Consider the following 25,439-nt stretch of genomic DNA (forward strand, 5'->3'; position numbering starts at 1 on the left):
AAAAGGAAGCTCTCCAAGCTAGTAGAGCTTTGAGCTCTGAGCATGTGCACAAGTTACCATTTGGGCATTGCCATTGAATCTCCTCAGTCTGTATCAAAGCTGATTGAATAGGCAAGTCTGCTGCCCAGGGATATCTTATGAAAACACCATTTATGGTAAGCAAACTTGCTTTTTACCAAGCTTAGGGTTGCAGCGCAGCATTTGTTTCTAGCAACCCGAATTCCGCTTGGATAGCACACTATGTCTGTATCAAATGGTGCAAGACTGCTTTTTCCCCACCACACTGTCCATGGAAGCCAAAGAATCTAGGCAGTAGTGGGAAGTGAAAGTTTGTACAGAGGACCAGGTAGCTGCCTTACAAATGTCTTCAACTGGAACTTGAAGAGTGCAATGGAAGAAGTTGTTGCTCGTACCTGTGAGTTCTGATTGGATTAGAGAGATCAAGTTCAGCTACTGAGTAGCACTGCTAAAAACATTTCGGAATCCAATTAGAAATTGTTCTTAGTCACAGTTGAACCACACCTGTTAGGATCATACGACATGAAAAGTTGGAATTCTTTCCTATGGGGTTGTGGACAGCACTTATAATATGCCAGAGCTCTTACAGTCCAATGTATGACATGTCTTTTAACCCTCATAAGCATGAGATTTTGGAAAGAAAAGTACTACTGAATGGTTTAAATGGAATACAGAAGTTGCCTTCAGTAAAAATTTTGGATGCGGTTCTGAGTAGTTTCCTACAGTCAGCAGGTGGCGCCATGATTCTGCAGTCACCGGTAAACGTAGGCTCCTGCCGCTAAAGGAATCCCCAGCTGGCGCACTAAATACTTCAGACGCTGCCCTGGCTCTTGCGTCCCCGCTCACCCGCGCCTCCGGCCTCCCAGGCGCACTATTAGCCTTGCTGCCAAGCTCCCTTTTTTTTTTTTTTTTTTTAAGTGACAAGAGACCAAAAAATAAGGTAAGCCAAAAAATAAAATACTTCCCTGCTTCTGAATGCTGAAGGCTGAGGTTGACACACATGGCACGAGGGAACCAGGACCCCTGGATTTCTCTCCCTCTGGAAAATAAAGGCCGAGCCAGATCAGGGATATCCAACCCCCTGGTCTTCGAGGGATGGCCCATGAAGGAATCTAACACCTCTTCTTAATAAATCTTTTCTTCTAATTATTTCCTTTTTTTTTTTTTTAGTTCAAAACTCCAGACTGCAGGATTGCACATTTACCATCTGCTGGAGACAAAGAAATACTGAGGGACTGCAGGTGGCACTCAATTATGGAGCAGTACAGGGATTGGGCATTTTAGAACTAATATGAAAAGTTGTTAGAACTGAAAACGCATCAAATGTAATTTCTCATGAACATCCCTGTTTCCAAGATAGTATATTTACCTTCTCCTTTCACAAACAAGATAGTTGTATCAGCATTAGGAGAGGCTTTAGGTTCTCCTGATGTTAAATCCTCATCTTCTTCTTTTTCTTCAGTCTAGAAGAAGATACACATACATTTAAAGGGGGAGCAGAAGGGGAAGAAAGGAGCACATCCAATCTTGTAAAATGAGAAATTAATGGATTTTATTTTCATGCACAGCATCACCACCCTGTTATGATAAACGTTTTTGTGTTAAGTGGATAAGTTAATGGGACCTGTAGCTTTTCAACTCTACAAGCTGAAGTGACCACTACAAGCTGAATTGACCACCAAAGTAGTGATATTTCAGGTCAGTTGATTTTGCCAACAGGAAGCAAAAAGTTCAAAAGGAGCTTCAATTAGCTGTGTTACCATGTCGAGATTGTGTGATACAGTGGGTGGTTGGCTGGGAGGCTTCAGTGCAAGCTTCACATTAATTTTACAACTAAGGTTTGTACAGTAATTAGTTTCCCTTCTAAATACAGATAGTGCAACTGGCACATACTAAGATGTACCCTGACAGAATTGGTTTTGAGCTCTAACTCATCATATGGTTGAGTGCCCTCTGTTCTCACCATAAGCTAAAGAGGTTACAGAATTCAAGAAAGCTGGAAGAGGGCAGTGGTTAAGGAAGGGCAGCAAAGATTGACTTGCTTAAGTATAAAAGCATGTTCATCTTCCTGAAATTGTAGATTAACAAAGGGAAAGACAGCAAAGCTGACTTGCATGGATTAGTGGTATACTTATCCCAGGGAACGATGGCAAAGTTAACCTGCAGAGAAAGGCACTAAGGTGGCTTTGGTACATGCTGGTATAACTGGGAGTGTTGCAGTAGGTGGCCTAGTATGAACAACATTATAGCTTGAAGGTTTAAAAGAAGCAACCTTCTGCAGGAGGTCAAGCTTGAATAGCAGTAAGAGCCAGGAAAGGTGACGACTGAAGCTAGAGGAGAGTAGGTAGGGGTAACTAGACAAACTGGGTAGGGAAAATGGTCCATACCTACTGACATTCACTATATTACATTCATTTACTCCTGGGGGAATTCTGCATAACTGCAGAATTGGAGAAATTACTTATCTGATAATTTCGTTTTCCTTAGTGTAGACAGATGGACTCAGGACCAATGGGTATAGTGTGCTCTTGATAGCAGTTGGAGACGGATCAGATTTCAATCTGACGTCAGTCCTAGTACATATACCCCCTGCAGGAAGTGCAGCTCTTCAGTATTTTCCATCTCCATAGCAGTTAGGGACTCTATGCACGCTCACAGAGCGTTAGAGTAATTTTACCAAAGAAAACCAAAATAAGAAGAAATCTTACCTCTACAGACGAGCCCCGCTCTCCTGCGGTGATACCCACTGGGTCCCTTCCCCAGTTGAGAATTCCAGATTGAAATCTGATCCGTCTCCAACTGCTATCAGAAGTACACTATACCCATTGTTCCCGAGTCCATCTGCTATAGCTAGGAAAACAGAATTTTTGCAAAATTCCTCCCTGGTGCTGGCAAGAAACAGACCTTGGGAGGAAGAGGTTCTAGAGCTAGAGCCGGAGCTGCAGCTGTCTTCTCACATGCAGTGCTCTTAGTGTCAGAAGCGCGGTGCCCAAACTCCTATGCTGTTCTCGCAAGACTGAGAACACAGTTCAGGCACTACCCCTCACTCCCAGCATGGTACAGGAAGACTGCCGTGCCATGGTCACTGGGAGAGGCAATGAGAGAAACTGGGGATGAGTTAGAGGAAAAAGAAAATCTGAGAGTGCGGGATGAAGGGATCTATTTGGAATGGGGAGACAAACTGGTTGAGGGATGTGAGCTGAAGGAGAGAGAGTGTTAGAAGGGATGAACTGGGGTGGGGGAAGGGAGAGAGTATTGTATTAGAATTTGCCATGCTGGATTAAAGCAAGATCCATTGAGACCAGCATCCTGTCTCTGATCCTGGATAATCAGAGTCGCAAGTACCTGGAAGATCCCATAAAATCTAATTTCTGTTACTCCATTTCCAGGGGTAACAAAAGCTGGCCAATAATGTATTATGGACATTTCCTCCAGGAATGTGTGAAATTTTTAAACCCTGCTAATCTAGTCACCTTGATCATGACCCTGGCAACAGATTCCACAGCTTAAAGGTACACATTGAGTGAAAAAGTATGTCCTATGATTTGTTTTAAATCTATTGGTTATTAGTTTCATGGATTGTACTTTTCTTTTAGTATTATTTGAAAGGGTAAACCACCATCCTTTATTTACCCATTCCACCCCACTCATGATTTTATAGACTTCTAACAACCTCTCAGCCACCTGTTTTCCAAGCTGAAGAGCCCTAGCCTCATCACAGCAGAGATGCTCCATCCCCCTTTATCATGTGGGAAGGTATGAGCTAGGGTAACAGTGCGTTGGAAGGAGTTGGGGAGAAGATGTGTTATAGTGGCCAGAGAAAACATTTAGAGGGCATGACTACTGCCTTATGGTTATCACTTTTGGATTTTAGGGATATACATTTGGCCTCTACAGAGCCTAAGAGAAGTTGCAGACAACTTTTTACAGCTGACATTTGAAGATGCAACCATAGACATTGCTGTATTGCTGCAAGTACTAGCAACTGTGAGAAGTCAGTACTGCTGCAGCTCTAAGCTTCCCTTAGACTCCATGGATTCTAAAAGGAAATCCCCAAAAATCAGAAGCCCTAGACATGGTGCACAATTATTGTATCCTGGGAGAATTCTGCACCAAAAACTTAAATTATTAAGAACATAAGAAATTGCCATGCTGGGTCAGACCAAGTGTCCATCAAACCCAGCATTCTATTTCCAACAGAGGCCAAACCAGGCCCCAAGAACCTGGCAAGCATCCAAAACACTAAGATCCCATGCTACTGATGCCCTGACGACAAAATGGCTGCTGTTCCCACCATGCGGGAGCCGGCAGACCTGGTGCCCTCGGGGACATACAAATCAGGTCCGACCATGACTGCCGCGCGCTTCTGCATCTTCCTCTGTTTCGGAGGCATTGGAAGAAAGGAGGGCCTTCCCCACCCCCGAAACGCAAGCCAAACAGAGGCCTGCCCTACGCGCACGGCAAGCCGAGCCACGAACCACTTGACCCAGCAAGGAAAAAAAAAAAAAGAACAGCAAAAAAAGGAAAACAGCCCCAAAACAGAGGAGGGGGTGGGGGGAAGGAAGTGCCTGCCCTGGAGCTGCTTTTGTTATGGTTGGGTTTTTTTTTCAAACAAACTTTACTAAAGAAACTAACAGGGAAATCCCTCTCCAAAGGCTGCAGGGAGCTGTCCAAAAGCAAGTAAGGAGAGAAACAAAAAACCCAGAATAAAAGAAAAGGAGCGTAAAGCCGCCAAAATGGCCTCATAAGGAGAGGGATCTGGACCACCAGATTTACACCCCCATGGATCAACTTGGAGCGAGCACTAACCGTTAGCTCATCTACCTCAACCGAGCAGGGAAAGGTTCCTCACAGGAACCAATCCCCTGGGAGGAAGGCTCACCTGAAAAAGAAAAACTCAATCAAAAAAGTCTTAATAAAAAAAAAAAAAAAAAGAGACTGCAGGTTTATTCACCAGCCACCATCTCATGGAGACAGAGAAATATTGGACTACTGCAGGTGGCACCAGGGCTTACCAAGCAGTGTCAGCAAGGCCTTTCTCTGTCTCCATCTGCTGGCAGGGATGAATAAACCCAGGAGTCTGGACTGATCCGGGAATGTACAGGGAACCCATGCTACTGATGGCAGTAATAGCAGAGGCCATTTCCTAAGTCAACTTAATTAACAGCAATTAATGGACTTCTCCTCCAAAAACTTATCCAAACCTTTTTTGAACTCAGCTACACTAACTGCACTAACCACATCCTCTGGCAACAAATTCCAGCGCTTAACTGTGCATGGAGTGAAAAAGAATTTTCTCCGATTATTCTTAAATGTGCCCCATGCTAACTTCATGGAGTGCCCCCTAGTCTTTCCATTATCCGAAAGTGTAAATAACCAATTCACATCTTCTCGTTCACAACCTCATTATTTTAAAGACCTTTATCATAACCCCCCCTCAGCCATCTCTTCTCCAAGCTGAACAGCACTAACCTCTTCAGCCTTTCCTCATAGGGGAGCTGTTCCATCCCCTTTATCATTTTCGTCACCCTTCTCTGTACCTTCTCCATCGCAACTATATCTTTGAGATGCGGCGACCAGAATTGTACATGGTATTCAAGGTGCGGTCTCACCATGGAGTGATAGAAGTATTATGACATTTTCCGTTATGTTAATCATTCCCTTAATTCCTAACATTGTTTGCTTTTTTGACTGCTGCAGCACACTGAGTCGACGATTTCAAAGTATTATCTTCTATGATGCCTAGATCTTTTTCCTGGGTGGTAGCTCCCATTATGGAACCTAACATCATGTAACTACAGCAAGGGTTATTTTTCCCTATATGCAACACCTTGCATTTGTCCACATTAAATTTCATCTGCCATTTGGATGCCCAATCTTCCAGTCTCTCAAGGTATTCCTGTAATGTATCTCAATCCGCTTATGATTTAACTACTCTGAATAATTTTGTATCATCTGAAAATCCAGATACACTACCAACTACTCGTTCAGCTTTATCCACATGTTTATTAACCCCTTCAAAAAAATGAAACATTTGTGAGGCAAGACTTCCCTTGGGTAAATCCATGTTGACTGTGTTCCATCAAACCATGTCTATATGCACTCTGATTTTGATCTTTAAAATAGTTTCCACTATTTTCCCAGGCGCTGAAGTCAGGCTCACTGGACAATAGTTTCCGGGATCGCCCTTCTGTATCTGAGTAAGAACCATTATCTGCTCTGAAATTTAAATTATTTACTACTGAAAGACAGTGATTACATTGTATTTTGATAAATACAGTATGCAGAATTTTATACACAACAGGAATACAACTGGGTCTTGAAACTATTCACAAATGGGTTTTCCTATGCAAATTCAGATTCAATTGTAAGCTGTTCTAGTGCTTCTGTTCATTTAAATTTATTGTAATACGCCTTAAGTCCAACTTTGGTAAAAGGCAGAATATCAAATGTTCATAAATTTCGCACACAATTATTTTTTTTTTTAACAGAATTTTAAAATTGCCTGTAGAATTTTCCCAGAAGTAAATCATTCTAAAGGAAAATTAGTTCTTACCTGTTAATTTTCGTTCCTGTAGTACCCCTAGGCTGAGCAAATCAAGGGGCCAAGCTCCCCCTAGGAACCCCGTGAGGGAGACAGAACTGTCTCCCTGACACAGTGAATAAAAATGACAAATTTACAGTAATTTTTTTTTTTTTTACAAAGAAATCAGATGAAAACAATACTTGCTTGAGCTTGCCCCAGAGAAAAGAATCAAGAAGAAACCCCAAGGGGAACAAAGGGCAAGCTAACAGGGAACCACAGGGTGAGCTGTTCTACCTGCTGGAGACAGACAAATACTGAAGGGCTACAGGGTAGGCTCTGTCCTCATATAAGATACCCTTTCAGTTTTGGTCTGTCTCCACCTGCTGGAAAGGAGGCTCAACCCCATGGTCTGGACTGATCCGGGTACATACAGGGAATAACCATTTTCAGTTCTCAGATTCTTGTCTGACAATTTAAGAATGAAAGTTAATCATTTCTAGTTGACTACATAGTACAAATTTACCAAGTCTGTTGTTTCATCTTCTTCAACTTCAGCTTCATCATCTTCATCTTCAACTACTGAATCCTCTACTGCTTCTTCTTCCTCTGTAACATCCTGAGCTGTAACTAGTGAACTTGAACCTATAAATATAAATACAAAACACCTTTTAGATAAGTGCTGAGAATTTTGTTAAGAAAAACCAGTATAGTATACCCTTGCAGGAGGAGTGAAAGGGTCTACTCCATTTCTAGGTTTTGAGAGCATTTCTCCTCCCCGATACAAATCCATCAGTCTCATACTGCTGCCCAAACCTAAGTCAAGCAGTATCAAAAGACCATCAAATGGATTGCCTCCAGCATGAAGAATACTCTGAATGGAGTTCAAGATAGGTCTGTATAGTGGTGTCCCCTTGCTGTCAAATTAAAAAGGTATTCGTATCCTAAAGAAATGTTTCCCCAACTCTCTCCTGGAGGCACACCTAACCAGTCAGGTTTTCAGAATATCCATAATAAATATGCATGTGAAGCATGTCATACTGCCAAGTGTTCACATGGCGGTTTTTCATTCTACAGTAATTCCTTATCTTATGTTTGGAGAAGCCAATTCAAGGAAGAGGAAAGGGACAGAAACTGCCATGAAGACTGCCATCCTGCTGTCCTCTGCGAACACCTATTACAGGGAAACAGCAATTCTGCTTTCTCTGGAGCAGCAGCAGGATGGCAGGCCTCTCAAATGGGCAATTCCTAGTGCCCGAACAAAAAAAAAAAAAGTGTAAAACCAAAACAGTGCCAATGGGCAACATCTGTTTTTGGTGGCAACTAGCTTTTCAGTATTTTGTATATTTATCTTTATAGGGGCAGCCTGGAAAAAACCAGCAGCAGCCCTACGAGGGATGAAGTTGTGTTCTTCGCCTCAATGAGATTTGTCAGACAGGATGGTATTGGGAATTCCTGTCCAAACAATGTATGTGTAGCGAGTACTCCATGTTGCGACCTTGTATAACTCCTCCATAAAGACCAATCTTTCAGGCCGATTCAGTAAAAGTGGCGGGAGAGCGCTCGCTCTCCTGTGTGCGTGATTCAGTATTTAAATGAAGGCCCGTGGTAAAAGGAGGTGCTAGGGACACTAGCGCATCCCTAGTGCCTCTTTTTTGACAGGAGCAGCGGCTGTCAGCGAGTGACAGTCAATGCTCAATTTTGCCAGCATCTGTTCTCAAACCCACCGACAGCCACTGGTTCGGAAACGGGACGCCGGCAAAATTGAGTGTCCGGTTTTCAACCCGCGAGATTTAAAAATGTATTTATTTATTTATTTTACTTTGGGACCTCCGACTTAATATCGCCATGATATTAAGTCGGAGGGTGTACAGAAAAGCAGTTTTTACTGCTTTCCTGTACACTTTCCCGGTGCTGGCAAAAATTAACGCCTACCCTTGGGTAGGCACTAATTTCTGAAAGTAAAATGTGCGGCTTGGCTGCACATTTTACTTAGTGAATCGTGCGGGAATAACTAATAGGGCCATCAACATGCATTTGCATGTTGCAGGCGTTTCGGAGGGGGGTTGAACGCGCGTTTGACGCGCTAGCTTTACCCGTTATTCAGTATGGGGTAATAGCGTGTCGAAAACGCGCGTCCAAACGCAGGTTAACAGTGCGCTCCGGCGGAGCTCACTGTACTATATCAGCCTGTTAGGCAGGCTACCAACACTGCTGTGGCTCTTATACCACTAACCTTGATATATCCCACCTGATTTAGGTCCATCTGGGCAGAACAGAAACATATCAATAAAATAAAAAGCCATAAGAACAACGGAGATGCAATACATGCTCTGTAGTAACAAGTTGAAGATGTTGCTAAAAGCTTTCTGAATGGCATTTTATTATCCCTCCCGATGCGGTGAAACATGGTGACACTGTCGGGGGACATTTACCCACTATAAGTTGGCTGTTTTAATTCAAAGACTTTGGAGTTTTGCATCAATTAATAAAGATAAGCTAACTTTAAGGACTTATTTATAACATAAAAAAAACATTTGGCTTATTCAGTCTGCCTATCCATGCAGAGTAGACAGGCCATATGGTCTTTTTAATGCCATCATGCTTCACTATCAAGGCTCAAGGTCATAGTCATGGCAACCCACCCAAAATCTGTCTCCACAGAGGAGAGCTGCAAGGATGCAACTGTGTTCTTTCCACATATTCATATTATATTATTGTTTGGACAGAGAATCCTGATATGACAGTAGATTCAGCCAGTCTGTCCTGAGGAATCCATCCTCATAGGGCCTGATGGAAGAGATGCAATCTGCTAACCAACTGGTTAGTGTGCATTTGGCAATGGCAATCCCAGATTTGTTGGTGTTAAAAGAAACAAAAAACTAAATGGATTTTCTATAGGCTTCAGTCTGCTCCGGGTAGAAGGCCAAGACTCTTGCAGTTCAAACTGTACGTTTGTTCACCTTGTGGATGTGTGGCCTCAAAATAATGATTGAAGGATGACCGACTGATTAGGATGGAAGTCAGACATCACCTTAGACAAAAACGTAGGATGAGAGTGTAGAACCACCCAATGAAAAAACTTGTTTTAAGGTGGATAAGTCACTAGAGCCTGGAGCTCACCGACTTTGCGCACCAAACTCACTGCCAACAAAAATTCGACCTTTCATGTCAGGTACTTTAGCCCACAGGAATGCAGAGGCTCAAAAGGAGTTTAATCAGCTACGTCAGTTCCATAACACAGCGGAAGGCTTGATGGGAGACTTAGTGAAGCAAGTCCCACATGAATAGGACAACCAAAGCTGTACAGAGATGGGTCTACCTTCTACATAGTGGTGAAAGGCACTAACTGCACAGAGATGAACCTTTACTGAGTTGGTCTTAAGACCCAACTCTGAAAGATATAGAAGATAATCTAGTAGGTTTTGTGTTGACTAGAGCCTTTTTCTCACATCAAAAGGCAAACTTATTCCACGTTAGTGAATACTTTCTCATGGAGTCCTTTTTTTGAAGCCAGAATATGAGATATCCTCTGAAAGATCTAGAGGTTGCAAGACTATCCTCTCAACATCCAGGCTGAGAGAGCCAGGGTCCTGACGTTAGCTTGCAATGACAGCCCCCGATCATGAGTGATGAGGTTTGGGGCCTTCTCCAATCTAATTGGATCTCTGATGAACATCTCCCACAGGAGTGGAAACCAGATCTATCTCTGCCAAAAGGATGCTATGAGAATCACAGCTTCCTGGTCTCTTCCAAGATTCAACAAGTTACTAGTAATGAGCAGAACTGGATGATATGCATACAGTAGGACCTGGTCCCAACGGAGAGCAAAGGCATCCAAAGCCAGTTTGTCTTGAGTCCCTTTATTGAAGCAGAACAGTGGGACTTTCCTGTTCTGAGGGGATGCAAACAAATTATCATGCCCCACTCGCAGAATATCTAACTCTCTACCTCCACGGAAACATTTGTGGGGTTCCAGGATCCGATTCAGTCAATCCACCAAGACTGTCAGATACATGGCTGAGGACCCAGTCTCATATCTGGAAAGTCTCTGTAAGAAGATAATTTTAGGCAGCTTAGCTAGATCCCTGTAAACCTTTGTGATAGATCAGAACAGGCTCTAATGATTGATGACCCTTATATTGCATATAAGCAGAGTACAGGGATTGTATAAAGGCATGATACTATCATGATTAATCTACTTGTTTTGATATTCATCATGATATTGTTTCTCTTTGCTGATTTTATACCATATATGTACTAAATTTAGTAAACTAAATTTTGCTTTACCAGATTGTGTGTAGTGTTATGACATAATATACCCCATACGGCCACTGCGAACATTGTTAGTAAATATATAATATGAAATCGGCAAAGAGAAACATAATAATGAATATCAATACAAGTAGATCAATCATGATAGTGTCATGCCTTTATACAATCCCTGTACTCGGCTTATATGCAATAAATTGATCCACAATCAATTATAGCCTGTCCTGATCTATCAAAGTCTTCCAGGAATCTAGCTAAGCTGCCTAAAATTCTCTTACACTCCATCCCTATTCTCTTTGGATCAGAACAGATGCTGGATGATTATCAAGAAAATTGTGGATGCTTTATATTATATCAACAAGTAAATTAAATGAATTTCTACTATTTTCATAAAAATCACCACATGCGACATACAGTATACCCACACTCTCCTTCATATGAGTTCTCAACTCTTGATTTACATGGCTCTTCATGTATGGTAATGGGCATGAGATGAACAACAAACCTTTGCAATAGTACTTTTAAACATTATAATGAAAGCCTATGAGAAAATAGATTAATATTTGTTCTCCATCGTTTAATTTGTTCCCATAAAGATAAAAATGCCACCCTGCCAAATGTATATTTACTTCCAGTATGCCATTTGCTTACAGGACTAGGCTTGAATTTTTATATCTACGCGGACGACATCCAATTCCTGGTCCCGATTGAAGATACAATCGAAAAGACTTAATTATTTATCTAAATGCACTAAAGCAACTCCTCTCATACATGAAATTAGCATTAAAAATGGAAAAAACTGAAATATTAGAAAGGAAATGTAGAAATGAAGAAATTCCACCTTTTTGTATTTGAGAATAAAGATAAAACAGACAGTCTTTGTACGGGCCCTAGGTATAATTTTAGAGACAGACCTTAGCTTTAAAAAACATATATCCACTGAGGGAAGGCTACCATAAACTCATCACTCTACGAAGGTTAAGAGTTACTGGAAAAAAACAACTTTAGAACAGTATTGCAATCACTGATTTTTTTCCAATACAGACTATTGTAATTCATTGCTACTGGGACTTCCTTATTCCACTATCCGACCTCTACAAGTATTACAGAACGCAGCCGCTGACAGGAAGCAAAAAATGCGATCACATTACACTGATTTTAACGTCATTGCATTGGCTCCCAATTGAATACCATTCACAATATAAAACAGCCTGCATTTTGTACACAAAATTTATGGTGAACAAACCGAATGGTTAAATACGGCCATTCGATTACATCCTCCCCAAAGGATTCTCATATTGGCAAATAAGGGTCTACTAACAATCCCCTCGGTGAAGTCAGCACATCTGTCAAGTTCGAGAGCGAGCAATATCAATAGCAGGCCCCAAACTCTGGAATACGTTACCAGCTGAGATCAGATTACACGCAGATATAAAAAAAAATTTAAAACCGATCTTAAAACATGGCTTTTGGATGTGCCTACACAGAAATTAACTAAATGATCTTTTATTTGTTGTTTTATCTAGAAGTTGTTCATATTTTTGCTGCTTTTATTTTATTGTACTTAATTTTACCTTGTATTCACTTTATGCTTTAAATTTTTTACTTGTTCTTAACTATAATTTTAGAACTATATATCATTTATTAATTGACGATTTACTGTATTTTATTTCTTATTGTAAACCGTTGTGATGGAACTTCCGATACCACAGTATATAAAACTTAATAAACTAGAAACTTTGATTCAACTAATCAGGGGACAGTTTATAACTGTTCTAAATACTTGGTTAAATTAAGAATTATAGGGGTACAATCAGAACTTTCCATACAACACTAACAACCATAAGTGTTTTAGAGTGTATGGCATAAGGCTCATGGTAGTATTAACAACAAATCCAGGGCCAATCTATGATCCTGTAAAGTAGCTGTTATTTATTTCTCTTAGTTAAATAATGTTTGTGACTCCACTTTAAATGTTTTTCATAATTTTATAATTATTTTTAATTGATAGTTTTATTAAACTTTTAACATAGGATTGCTAGAACAATGTAATTATGTGTACAGAGAGATCCCATGTCTCCCCTCCCCACCCCCCCATCCAGGCGTAGTGGAGCTTCGGCCAAGCTGCAGTGTAATCCGAAGTCGTCAGAAGCGAAGAAGGGCTGCTTGCCTTCATAACTGCATATCAAAGTTCACAGTGATAGTGATTAAAGCAAACAGTCTCTAAAACAAAGGTAAAGGATAAATTAGAATGATACATCCCCATCCAGGAAAGTAGGAATCGTTGCATTCCCCCTCAAGCATATTCCTTTTCTCATAAGGCCTAACAACATTATCATATTACAGTTGAGCTATATAATCAATAAACAGTTTCCAGGTTTTAATAAAAGAAGGCATTCTCCCATATTTGGCAGCAGTTAAGGAGGCCAGCCGATAACAAGATTGTAACTTGTCTATGACATCCGCTAGCTTGGGCACCTGTTCCATTTTCCACCGAAGAGCTATCAAATTGCGAGCAGCAATGAAAGTTTGAGTGCATAGGCACTGCTGGGCCTTATCTATGGCATCAGGATATACATGCAAGAGGGCAGCAATAGTTGAGGGCGGAAGGGTAACGTAACAGGTCGCTTATCCAAGTAAAAAGAACCTCCCAAAAGGGTTGTAGTTTGTGACAAGCCCACCAGGTATGAAAGTATGTTCCACGACTTCCACAATTTCACCAGGAGTCCAATACCACCGGATATATTCTATGTATTTTATCTGGGGTGAGATACCATCTGTATATCATTTTATAGCAATTCTCATGCAATCCGGCTGAAATTGAACATCTCCTGGCAAAATACATTATATCCTCCCAAGTTCTCAATTGCTCCCCCAGGTCTACTGCCCATTGTCCAGCGAATTTACTGGGCTCCTGCTCTTCCGGAAAGAAAGAGTGATACATCTTGGAAATAGGACCCGTTATTCTATCACTGTGCATAGCTAAAGTTTCAAATAACGAACAGCCAGGACGTAGCAGATTGGAGTGTTGCAATGTCTGGAGAAAGTGAACCACTTGGGCATATGCCAAGAAATCTCTTGGGCTAAAGGAAAAGATATGTCATTACTGCCAATTAAAGAATCGCCCCCCATGACATGTGCCCGATAATAGTAAAACCCTTATCCCTCCAGGAATTCAACTGAGAAGTCTGATAGCCCAATGGCATTTGAATATTATGGAGGAGAGATGTTTGATAGAAATACTTGTAATCCCCTACCACCTGCTGTCTGCTCTGCTTCCATATTTGTAAGGTGACTTGTAAGGACCATGGGACTCCCTGAACTGGCCTCCAGGTATTTCGAGGTTGCCAGAATATGGCGATAAAGCCATTGGGCCCAGTATCGCCTGCTCAATAGACACCCATCGTTTAACCTCCGTACTGCGGTGAATGTCTAGTATGGCTCTCATCTGGGATGCCCTATAGTACCACAGAATATTAGGAACTCCCAATCCCCCCTGTGACTTTGGAAGGTACAATACATGGTGAGCCAGGCGAGGGGGACACCGTCGCTAAATGAAGTAAAAAATGTGTTTCTGCCAACGAAGGGCTGGAGGGGGAATACCTGTCGGCAAAGAAGAAAATAAATATAGAAATTTTGACAGTGCCATCATTTTAGCTATTGCGATTCTTCCCAGCCAAGAAAAGGTGCCCCTATTCTACCTAATCATGTCCAGGGTTAGTTTATCAATCAGGGGTGTGTAATTAAGATGATAAAGATCAGGTAACCTGGCTGTTAGGAAGACCCCCAGGTACTTAATATGAGATTTCGCCCACTTGTACGGGAACCTACTACTGATGGCCTGTGCATCGGCCTTACCCAAGGTTACATTAAGCAATTCAGACTTAGATAGATTCACCTTGAGACCTGCTACCGCGCCAAACCTGTGCAATCCGCGTGCGACTCCCTCCAGAGAAGGGGCCGGGTCCGTTAATGTTAGCAGTATATCGTCTGCAAAGAGTGATGCTTTGTACGCCACAGTACCTAGCAATATTCCGTGGATATCAGCTGCCCTGCTTATTCTGGTCACTAAGGGTTCAAGATACAAGGCGAATAGCAAGGGGGACAATGGGCACCCTTGTCTAGTAACCCTCCCTATGGGGAAAGCCGGGCCATAGCTGTTGTTTACTTTTACCCGGGCAGATGGATTGTCGTATAGCTGTTGTACCCATTGAAGGAAGAATGGTCCAGACGCCATTTGCCTTAATGTGGAGAACAAGAAAGGCCAATGAACTAGGTCAAATGCCTTTTTGGCATCGAGTGATAAAACCGTAGGGATCCGAGCTCTGCGCACCCACCAAATAAGATCAATGACTTTTCGTGTATTGTCTGCCACCATGCGCTGCGGGATGAACCCTACCTGGTCTGAGTGAACGAGCTGTGGGAGAAATGTATTGAGTCGTTGGGCTAGAACCCTGGCAAGGATTTTTAGGTCCACGTTTATGAGTGAGATGGGCCTGTAGGAGCCACACTGTGCCGGATCTCCAGGCTTAGCCAGTACGGTTATACCAGCTACATTGTTATGGGATCCGATACCCTTGCCCTCTCTGTGGTTAAAATATTGAGCTAGGGGGTTCGGCAACTATTGATATACATTTTTTATAATAAACCCCAGAGGCTATTGAAGTCGGGTGACTTGCCGGGTTTTAAGGTTTTGATCACCAACTCGATCTCACTGGACATAATAGGAGCATCCAAACTCTGTCATTGGTCGGGAGTCAAGCTAGGCAGGACAAGGTCTTGTAAATAGTCATCTATGTCTAGTTGCTGAATGGAAACCTCCGCTGCATACAATGTCCAAAATATTTTTTCAAATTTCTATCAAATATCTGCAGGGGCCGTTAGGATGTCGCCTATCAGATTTTTAATTTTAGAGATATTTTGGGAAAGCCTGGCCTGCCTAATTCCCTCCCTCTTAATATTTCTGCTTAAGGGATTCCAGAGCATGCAGTATGTGCTTATTATCAAGTTGTGCTAGCTCATTTTTTAGGGCCAATAACTTCTGATAGCAGCGCCTGGATTGGGTCCTCATATAGACCTGCAACTGGGCAGCGATTTTATCCATCAAGGTGCAACTTGCCCCCTGTTCCTGGCGTTTGCAAGCGGTTGCCCCTTGCAACCGCCTTGGAACATTCCCATAAAATACTAGGGGAGGTCCCCCCCAGCCCTATTCAGGCAGAAATATTCCTGCAGCTGTGCGCCCAGGGCCTGCACAAAGGCAGTGTCTTGCATGAGGGATTCATTCAGCTTCAAGAACCGGCTTCCTTCGTCCTGACCTGATTTCCCACAAGTTTATCCACCAGAAAATAATCAATGCGAGAATAGCTATCATGAGGTGCCGAATAAAAGGAATAAGATCGGGTCTTGGGAAACCGGTTTCTCCATATGTCAACAATGTTCCAATCAGCCATGAAATCCCGTAATAGTGTCCTAGTGGGACTGGGTGCGTGAGAAAGCGGGTTAGAGGTATCCATGTCAGGCTGGAGCGCAACAATAAGGTCCCCACCTAATATGATCGGCCGTCAGCATGAAATGACAGTGCTCTGTGCAGCGCCTGCCAGAAGTGACTTTGGTCTCTATTTGGGGCATAAATAGACACAAGGGTATTTTTTTTTAGTGCCAATTTGAATGTTTAAGATAAGGAACCTCCCCATTCGTGTCAGTCATTTGGGAATATATTCAAATACCAAATGATTCGAGAGCAGTACCCCTGTTCCAGAATATTTAGGCTCTTTGCCGCTGGCAGCCAAGAATACATGTAAATATTGCTTATAAGATAGTAAATGCTCATGTTTGCGTTTCAGGTGGGTCTCCTGAATAAACGCTATGTCTGCTTTTTGATTAAGCAATTCCTTTTTGAGCAGAAAGCGCTTTCTATAGGTGTTCAGGCCTTTAACATTAAGAGAGATTATCTTAACCATAATCAATGATAAAAAGAGACATCACTGCGAAAGTAAGGGGAAAGGCTATCCGGTACCCATGCAAACACTTGGAAGATGAATGTGAATGTATCTTAGCCCCGACCATGTAGAAAAAGAACCACCTGAATATGCAATAAAAAATAAAGTTAGCCAAAGCAGCTAGCTCCACCAACTCTTCCGCCTTATCTAGAAGGGATTTGCTCACCTTCCTCCGCGAATCCACCCCCTGGGGGTACATGATGGGCCTCGCTGTGAGGCCAGCTGGTATCCTTCCCCCCCCCAAACACACGATGAATATAAGCAGCTATAAGTTAGGCTTGGTGCTCTCTATTACCTACTTTACAAACAGAAATATAACCTTTCAGTAAATATACACCAGCAGAAAAGGTAAAAAAATTTCACGGAAGAAAACCACTGAACTCTTAGGAAACAGAGTCTATTTCGCAGTTATACTGCCCCCACAACTCAAGCTGTAACCAAGAGAAGTTCCTTCACAGTCAGCCCTTATCTGCTGTAGTGCTCCCATGGCCATCTGGTTGTCTGGAGCTCCTACAGCTTAGTCTCAGTTATCTTCTATTATCCATTACGATCTCCATTCAGGTAGTTGTACACGATTAGCCTATTCTGACTTTTGGGGGCCACCCCCTTGTCAGAGTACATAGGCCACCTTTCATTGTGTATTCAATGTCAGGCTTACTGTGCTCAGCATAGCCTGCATAACAGCTCCACATGTGCAGTTATTTGGGCGTCTCTCCACCATGGGATGAAGTATGGTCGTAGGTCCTTGCTCATCAGCACCTCCCACGGGCAGTGTACAACCTGCTAATCATTTTTAGATATCTGGAACAGTTAAACTCGGGAGGGGCATATAATCCCCCACCCACCGGTGGTACAAGAGGTGAAAAACAAAATCCCTATTTAAAAAAAGGTATCCTAGTTCTCTCTTACAAAGAAAAAGTACTATCCGAATATGAGGTAAACATGCAGACAGCATATACGAGGAACACAGAGAAGAGCAACTAAGAACCAATAAAACCACATAAATTCAGACTTTGTCATGTATGCGAGAAACAAAATAATGGCATCTGCAAGTACATCTGTAATTAGGTAATAAATATAAAAAATATTTCATAATGAAAAATTACTATCTACCTGATAATTTCTTTTCTTTAGGATAGTCAGATGAATCCAGAACAAGTGGGTTATGTACTCCTACCAGCAGATGGAGACGGAACAAGCTAACGTCATAGTACATATACCCCTGCAGTGACCTTGGCCTACCAGCTTTCTCTTCAAAAGCAACTGTAAACAGACTAGCAAAAAAAAAAAAAAAGATTAAAAACAGATAATCATGTCAATACTCAGCCAACAGGCCACACTGAACTCAGATAAGAACATACCACCACTAGTCTAGTAATATCTGTAACAAGTAGGCACACAGGAGAAACAATACACAACCATACAGCAGCCAAGGGAGGGAAGCTGATTTCATTAGACTGTCCTAAAGAAAAGGAAATTATTAGGTAGGTAGTAATTTCTCATTTCTTAGCATCCAGTCAGATGAATCCTGAACAAGTGGGATATACCAAAAGCTACTCCTGAATAGGGCAGGAGGTCCAGACAAAGCCGCACCTGCAAAGGCCACATTCTGCTGGGCCTGAACATCCAGGTGATAATACCTGAAAAAGGTGTGTAAGGAGGACCACGGCGCAGCTTGGCCAATGTTGATGGACAAAAATCTAACTTCGGCCCCCGACACTGCCTGAACCCAAGTGGAATGAACCTGACTAGGTAACTGCTTCTCAGCATCCATGTATGTAGCCATGACTACCTCCTTAATACAGCACGCTATAGTAGCCTGTCAGGCTAGCTCTCCCTGACTAGTACTGCCATGAAGGACAAAACGGGCAATCTAACTTCTGCAAAGGCTCTGTAACCTCCAAATACCTGACCCCTGACAATATGCCTCTTAACATCCAAGAGTCGCAACAGACGATACTCCTCCGCGTCTCTCTCTTTATCCAGAGATGGCAGGGAGATGGTCTGAAGTGAAATACAGTGACCACCTTTGGTAAAAAGGAAGGAATATTACACAGCTGTACCTGGAGTCACCTGAAGAAATGGCTCCCGGCAAGACAAGTTCTGCAGTTCGGAAAACCTACATGCCAAACAAATTGCCACCAGAATACAGTTTTCAAGGGCAGCAATCACAATGAGAGAGTATGCAGACTAATTGTAGGCCCTGCCAAAAAAAAAAGACAAGACCAAATTAAGACTCCATAGAGGCACTGGAAACTGCCAAGGAGGATGAAGATGTTTTACTCCTTTCAGAAAACAGGCCACATCAGGCTGAGCCGACAAGTATCCACCATTTACCTGACCCCTGAAATAGGCGAGGGCTGCTACTTGTACTTTTAAGGAATTAAGAGCCAAGCCTTTATTCAAGCCAACCTGCAAAATTAAAAAAAAAAAAGAGCAGAATGTTGACGAAGGAAGGAAGAGCACCTTGATCCTCACACCAGGCCTCAAACACTCGCCAAACTCGCATATAGGCCAAGGAAGTGGAGAACTTGCGAGCTCTTAGCAAGGTGGAAATCACTGCCAGAGAATATCCACGCTTCAGTAAGCGAGCCCTCTCAAGGGCCATACCGTAAGACAAAATTGAGTTGAATCTTCGTGAATGACAGCTCCTTGCTGCAACAGGTTTCTGTGCACCAGAAGCGGAAGAAGCAAATCTACCAGAAGCCTCTGCAGAACTGCATACCACGGTCACTTGGGCCAATCTGGAGCGATCAAGAATACCTGCCCCCTGTGGCATTCAATTCTTCGAATCATTTTGCCCAACATGGGCCATGGAGGAAAGGTATACAGCAACTTGTCTTCCAGCCACTCCTGCACCAAGGCATCAATCCTCTGACTTTGGATCTAGTCTGTGGCTGAAGAATCACAGAACCTTCGCGTTGCGCAGAGTTGCCAACAGGTCTAAGAACAGGAGACCCCAGCAATCCCAAATCAGATGAAATACTTTGTCTGACAATGACCACTCTCCTGGGTACAGACTCTCCCTGCTGGGAAAGTCTGCTCTCACGTTGTCCTTGCTTGCAGTGTGCAAGGCCGATATCATCTGGAGATGCACTTCTGCCCATCACATAAGCTGATCTATTTCCAGCTACACCTTTTGGCTCTTGGTGCCTCCCTGCCGACTGATGTAGGTTGTGGCATTACCCGACATTTTGCGGACCGATTGACCTTGCGTCTGCTGCTGAATTGTAACCATGACAACTGGATTGCCCTAGCTTCCAACCAATTGATGTTCCAGAGCCACTCTTCTGCATGCCAATGCCCTTGCGCCCTCAGCTCCTAACAGTAATCACCCCAACCAAGGAGACTCGCATCCATTGTCAGTACCAACCAGTCAGCTGGGGATAGGGAGACACCCTTCCATAGATGATCCACCTGCAGCCACCACTGCAGTTGGATGGAGATCTCCATTGCCAGGTGGAGCCAAATCGATTAGTCCTGAGACTGCTAATTCCACAGACTGCAGGGAACGCTGAAGAGGACGCATATGCGCCCTTGCCCATGGTACCACTTCCAGGGGTCACCGCCATTACGCCAAGGACTTGCAGGTAAGCCCATACAGTTAGGCTTACCTGCAAGCCTAACTGTATGGGCTTACAATTCCCATGTATTTCAGCGACTGAGTAGGGCTAAGGTTGCTCTTGGCTAGGTTTCCCACCCAGCTGAACTCTCGCAAAAGGGAAATCACCTTGTGAGTCACCAGGCGGCTTTCTTCCGGCGATTTGGAGTGAATCAGCCAGTTGCCCAAAATATGGGTGCACTAGTAGTCCATCCTCTCTCAATGCCACAACTACCACCATTACTTTGGAAAAGGTTCTGGAAGTGGTGGCACCCGAAACTGATAGTGGCTCCCCAAGACTGTGAACCGCAGTAAGTGTTGATGTTCCAGTCAGATGAGAATGTGAAGATACGCCTTGGACAGATCCAGAGAGGTCAGAAATTCCCTGGACTGCAATGCCATGATCACAGATCGCAATGTTTCCTTGCAAAAATGCTTCGCTCGCAGATGATTGACACCCTTGAAGTCCAGGATGGGGCGAAAGGAACCCTCCTCCTTTGGCACAACAAAATAAATGGAATATCACCCTGTATTTTCTTGAGACATGGGCACTGATAACAGCCCTCACCCTGAGGAGCCATGCCAATATATCTTCTGCTACCTGCTTCTTCTGTGGAGAGTGGCAGGGAGATGTCATGAACACGTCCAAAGGAATACTGCGAAACTCCAGTGCATATCCTGCTCGTATCACCTCCAGGACCCACGTATCCGATGCAATCTCGACCCACCTGTGATAAAAGAGAGGTGACCCAGTATCTCCTGTTCCCAGGGGTGGGTCGGCAAACCTTCATTGGGATGGTCCACCATCAGACTGCGCCTCTTCTGGGCTGCGGGGAACGAAAGAGGCCAAGTCTTCTGAAAGGTCACTCTGCTATAGGGTCAAACACACCTGGCGCCTCTAGCATGACCTCTCATGACAAGGGAGCCCTGTGCTAGACTCATCTTCCAGCAAACAAGGAACTGAAAATTCACCCCACTTACTGGTCATCTTCTCCAACCTGCTACCAAACAAAAGCAAGTCGTTAAAAGGCAACTTGGTGAGATTAGCCTTGGAGGTCGCATTGGCTGACCAATTTCTCAACCATAACTGATGCTTGGCTGCCACAACCGAAGCCACCCCTCTGGCTGAAGTGCAGACCAAATCACAGCCCGCATCAGCCCAAAAGGCAGCAGCAGGTTCCATAACTGATCTGGAATGTACGCTAGAGTCATCAACCTCTTAGGAGAGAACCAAACAAGAGTAAGTCACCAAGGAACAACAAGAAGCAACCTGCAAGGTCACTGCCACAGCTTCAAATGCCTACTTAAGGATAGTCTCAATTTTTCTTATCATGAGCATCCTTCAAGGCCGCTCCTCCTTTGATGGGAATAGTGGTCCATTTGGAGACTGCACACACAAGTGCATCTACCTTCAGAAAATAAAAGTGCTCTCTTATCACTGGATCCAGGGGGTAAAGGCCTTTCAAAATCTGACCCCCACTCAACATCAATCAATTCTTGAATGGCTTCCATCATGGGAAAAAACAAAAAAAAACCAAGAGGCTTTGCGCAAATAAACCAAAATAGGATCTCTCTTCTGCTCAGAAGCGGACTCCGCCCCAGAACGCTAAGCATAGTCAAGGTCTGGGATATCAAGATTGGCAGTTCATTTTGATGAAAGAACCACAACATGGTTCTAAATGGTTCCAATTCAGGGGGAATTTCCCCATCCTCAAGAGAGGCAGGATTGACATCATCTGTGCCGTCCGGAGCCCCAATCAAGGAGCCGCTATTGTTAGAGGGGTAATCTGGCACGTAACATAAGGCAAGGTTCCCAACTTGTGCCTCTGCCCTAGAAACCTGGAACAGAGCCAAGGACTGCGCTAGAAGGACTGTAACTCCTGAAAAACACTCTACCCATGAAAAAGTAGAAGCATCCAGACTGGGAGGTACCTGAGGAGTACTCACTGCACTACCTTCCCATGCTGAAGAACCAGTTAGGGGAGATCCAAAATCAGATGCTCCACCTGAGACATCCTTACCCAGACCCACATCTGGCTGGGAAGAACCAAGCATAGTGAAATCAGAGGAAACAGTTCATCCTGAGTACATAAAGCACCGACAATGCAGCATGCACTCCTAACTGAGATGCCCGAATATGACAAGCAGTGCAAAGAGAAAGGCGCTTAGACTTCTTAGGCTCAGGCGCCATGATGACCGACAATTTGCTGAGTAGTGGCCGGAGGCGTGAGTCTAGCTGCATTATTTTTTTTCTTTTTTTTTTATTATGTGTGTTCAACTAGGCGCCCAAAAAGTTATGCGCCTAATATTTACACACACACACACACACACACACACCCCCCTAGGTGCTCACCCAAGTGGCCAACAGGAAAGGGCACAAAAGTAAGCGCACATTGCTATATCAGGTTGATACAATAAAATGCCCGGAAAAACAGGCACTCACTTTCCTAACATGCACCCAGCCACCTCTTCTGGGTGCGCGCTACTATTTAAATGAGGTGTTGCACTAATAAGGAGGCGCTAGGGACAATATTGTATCCCTTGCGCCTCCTTATTAGCGGTAGAGGTGATTGTCAACGGGTCCAACAACCAACACTTAATTTTTGAACTTGCTGACAGCAGGAAAACGGCCGCCGGTAAAATTGAGCATCCATTTGTTTTTTTTTTAACCTGCCGACAGATTTTTTTTTTAATTTTTTGGTTCCTCTGACTTAATATCGCTAGGATATTAAGCCAGATGTACAGAAAAGCAGTATTTTCTGCTTTTCTGTACACTTTTTCGGGTTGCTTAAATTTTAACGCATGCGATGAGCGCTACTAGTTTTTGCGGGGATGGTCGCACGTTTTCGATGCGCATCTATTACCCCTTATACTGTAAGGAGTAATAGCACGAGTGCACCATTCTGTATTGGCCTGCTAGACTTTCTCCTTTCCTGCAGAGGAGAGGTGCCCAAAGAGAAGACTTATTGATTCCTTCTAAACAGAGAAATCTCCAGATCCATTTCCCTCGGAGTATTCAGAATCCAAGCCAGCAGAAGTATTGAGAGAAGAGTTTGCAGGTGGCTGAAGAGGATTGGTAAGCATTGCTTGCTGGTAATACTAGAACTTAAGAGTTGGGGAGAGGTGAAATTATGGGGTAAATTAATTTTCAGAGTGTGCATGCCTTGATTAAGAAAAACGACTAGGAAAGGTAGATAATTTATTTTAGTGTCTCTTTTCCTCCCACTCACCCCTAAGCTCATTATTTGATTTATACACTCTTATCCCATATAAGGGGACAAGATATTTCCACATTGAAAATCAATCAATAATTTATCTAAAACAAGAGAGTGACCTAGTCTTTTTCAATTAAATTAATTGTGCTGTTGCAGGTCACTGCCAAATAAAACACTAAATACACCACTGGAGAAATTACTTACCTGAAAATTTCGTTTCCCTAGTGTAGGCAGATGGTCTCAGGACCAGAGGGTTTAGGCTCTGCTGCCAGCAGAAGGAGACTGAGCAAGCTGACATCACAGTATATATAACCCTGCAGTGACACCAGCCTGCCAGTATTCTCTTCAAAAGCAACTGTGGACAGACTAGCAAAAAACTTGTTTAAAAACATGATTACAAAATGGTAACCAGATCTGTACACAACCAACGATAAACACTGATCTCACATAAGATTCTAGGTACCCCAAGCTAGAGACTGGATGAACACTAACTGTTAATCCCTTAGGACCCAGAGCCCCACAGGAAGACAACTAACACACTTATGCGGCAGCCAAGGGGGAGAAGCTGAACCCATCTGTTACACTAAGGAAAACAAAATCATCAGGTAAGTAATTTCTCCATTTCGTAGCATGTAGACAGATGGACTCAGGACCAGTGGAATGTACCAAAGCAAGTCCCCAACAAGGGTGGGAGGTTGCCCGCGGTCCAGTCAACACTGCACATGCAAAGGCTGCATCCTTCCAGACAATAAAATCTGGAAAAAGTGTGTAAGAAGGACCACGTCACAGCTCGGCAGGTATCAATGGGAGACAGACTAATCTCCGCCCATGACACTGCCTGAGCCCTAGTGGAATGAGCTCTAACCTGAATAGGCAATGGTTTTCCAGCATCCACATACACAGCTGTGACCACCTCCTTAATCCAATGAGATATGGTAGCCTGCGAAGCCAGCGTGCCCTGCTTACTACTCCTGCCATGGAGAACAAACAGGTGATCCGTCTTCCGAAAAGACAGAGACCTCCAGATACCGCAAGACAAGACACTTAACATCCAAGGAGCGCAGAAGGCGAAACTCCTCCACATCCCTGACCTTATCCAGGGATGGCAAGGAGATGGACTGATTCAAATGAAAGTCTGAGACTACCTTGGGCAAGAAGAATGAACAGCATGCAGCTGTAATGCCCCTGGAGTCACCCAAGAGAACGGCTCCCGGCAAGACAAGGCCTGCAGCTCAGAAATCCAACGAGCAGAACACAGTCTTCAAAGTCAACAACCATAAGGAAAGGCTACACAGTGGTTGGAATGTAGGGCCCGCCAAAAAGTCCAGCACCAAATTAAGACTCCACAATGGAACAGTAACCTCAAGGGAGGCCCAAGATGCTTCACTCCCTTCAAAAAATGGACCACATCAAGATGAGACAACAAGGAAACACCCTTTACCAGGCCTCAAACAGGCAAGAGCCACAAACTGCACCTTCAAGGAATTAAGGGCCAAGCCTTTATTCAATCTGTCCTGCAAACAAATCCAGAATGAGAGGGATCTTAACTCCAAACCCGCACATAAGCCAAGGAAGTGGAGAACCTCTGAGCGCGCTGTAAAGTGGAAATTACCACAGAGGAATAACCACACTTTAACAGACGGGCCCTCTCAAGGGCCAAACCGTAAGACAGAATCGAGTCGGATCCTGAGGTCCCTGCTGAAAACAGATCCATGTGCGGCGGAAGATGAAGGGGGTCCTCCACCAGGCGTCATCGCAAATCTGCACACCACGGATGCCTGGCCTAGTCCAGCGCCACCAGGATTACTAGC

At 43.6% G+C, this 25,439-nt stretch overlaps 1 protein-coding gene across 1 annotated transcript in view; it reads right to left on the minus strand.

The window, feature by feature from the left end:
* The window catches only part of SSR1 (signal sequence receptor subunit 1), a 61,312-nt gene that overhangs the window by 30,304 nt on the left and 5,569 nt on the right, over window positions 1–25,439 (minus strand). Inside the window, exons 2-3 of the mRNA XM_029590609.1 lie at window positions 7,068–7,186; window positions 1,388–1,481 (exon numbers count right to left, since the gene is read on the minus strand). Coding sequence (XP_029446469.1) covers window positions 1,388–1,481; window positions 7,068–7,186 — 213 coding nt within the window. The remainder of the gene's footprint in view (window positions 1–1,387; window positions 1,482–7,067; window positions 7,187–25,439) is intronic.

The sequence above is a fragment of the Rhinatrema bivittatum genome, chromosome 2 (assembly GCF_901001135.1).
Source record: "Rhinatrema bivittatum chromosome 2, aRhiBiv1.1, whole genome shotgun sequence".
Classification (NCBI taxonomy): Eukaryota; Metazoa; Chordata; class Amphibia; order Gymnophiona; family Rhinatrematidae; genus Rhinatrema; species Rhinatrema bivittatum.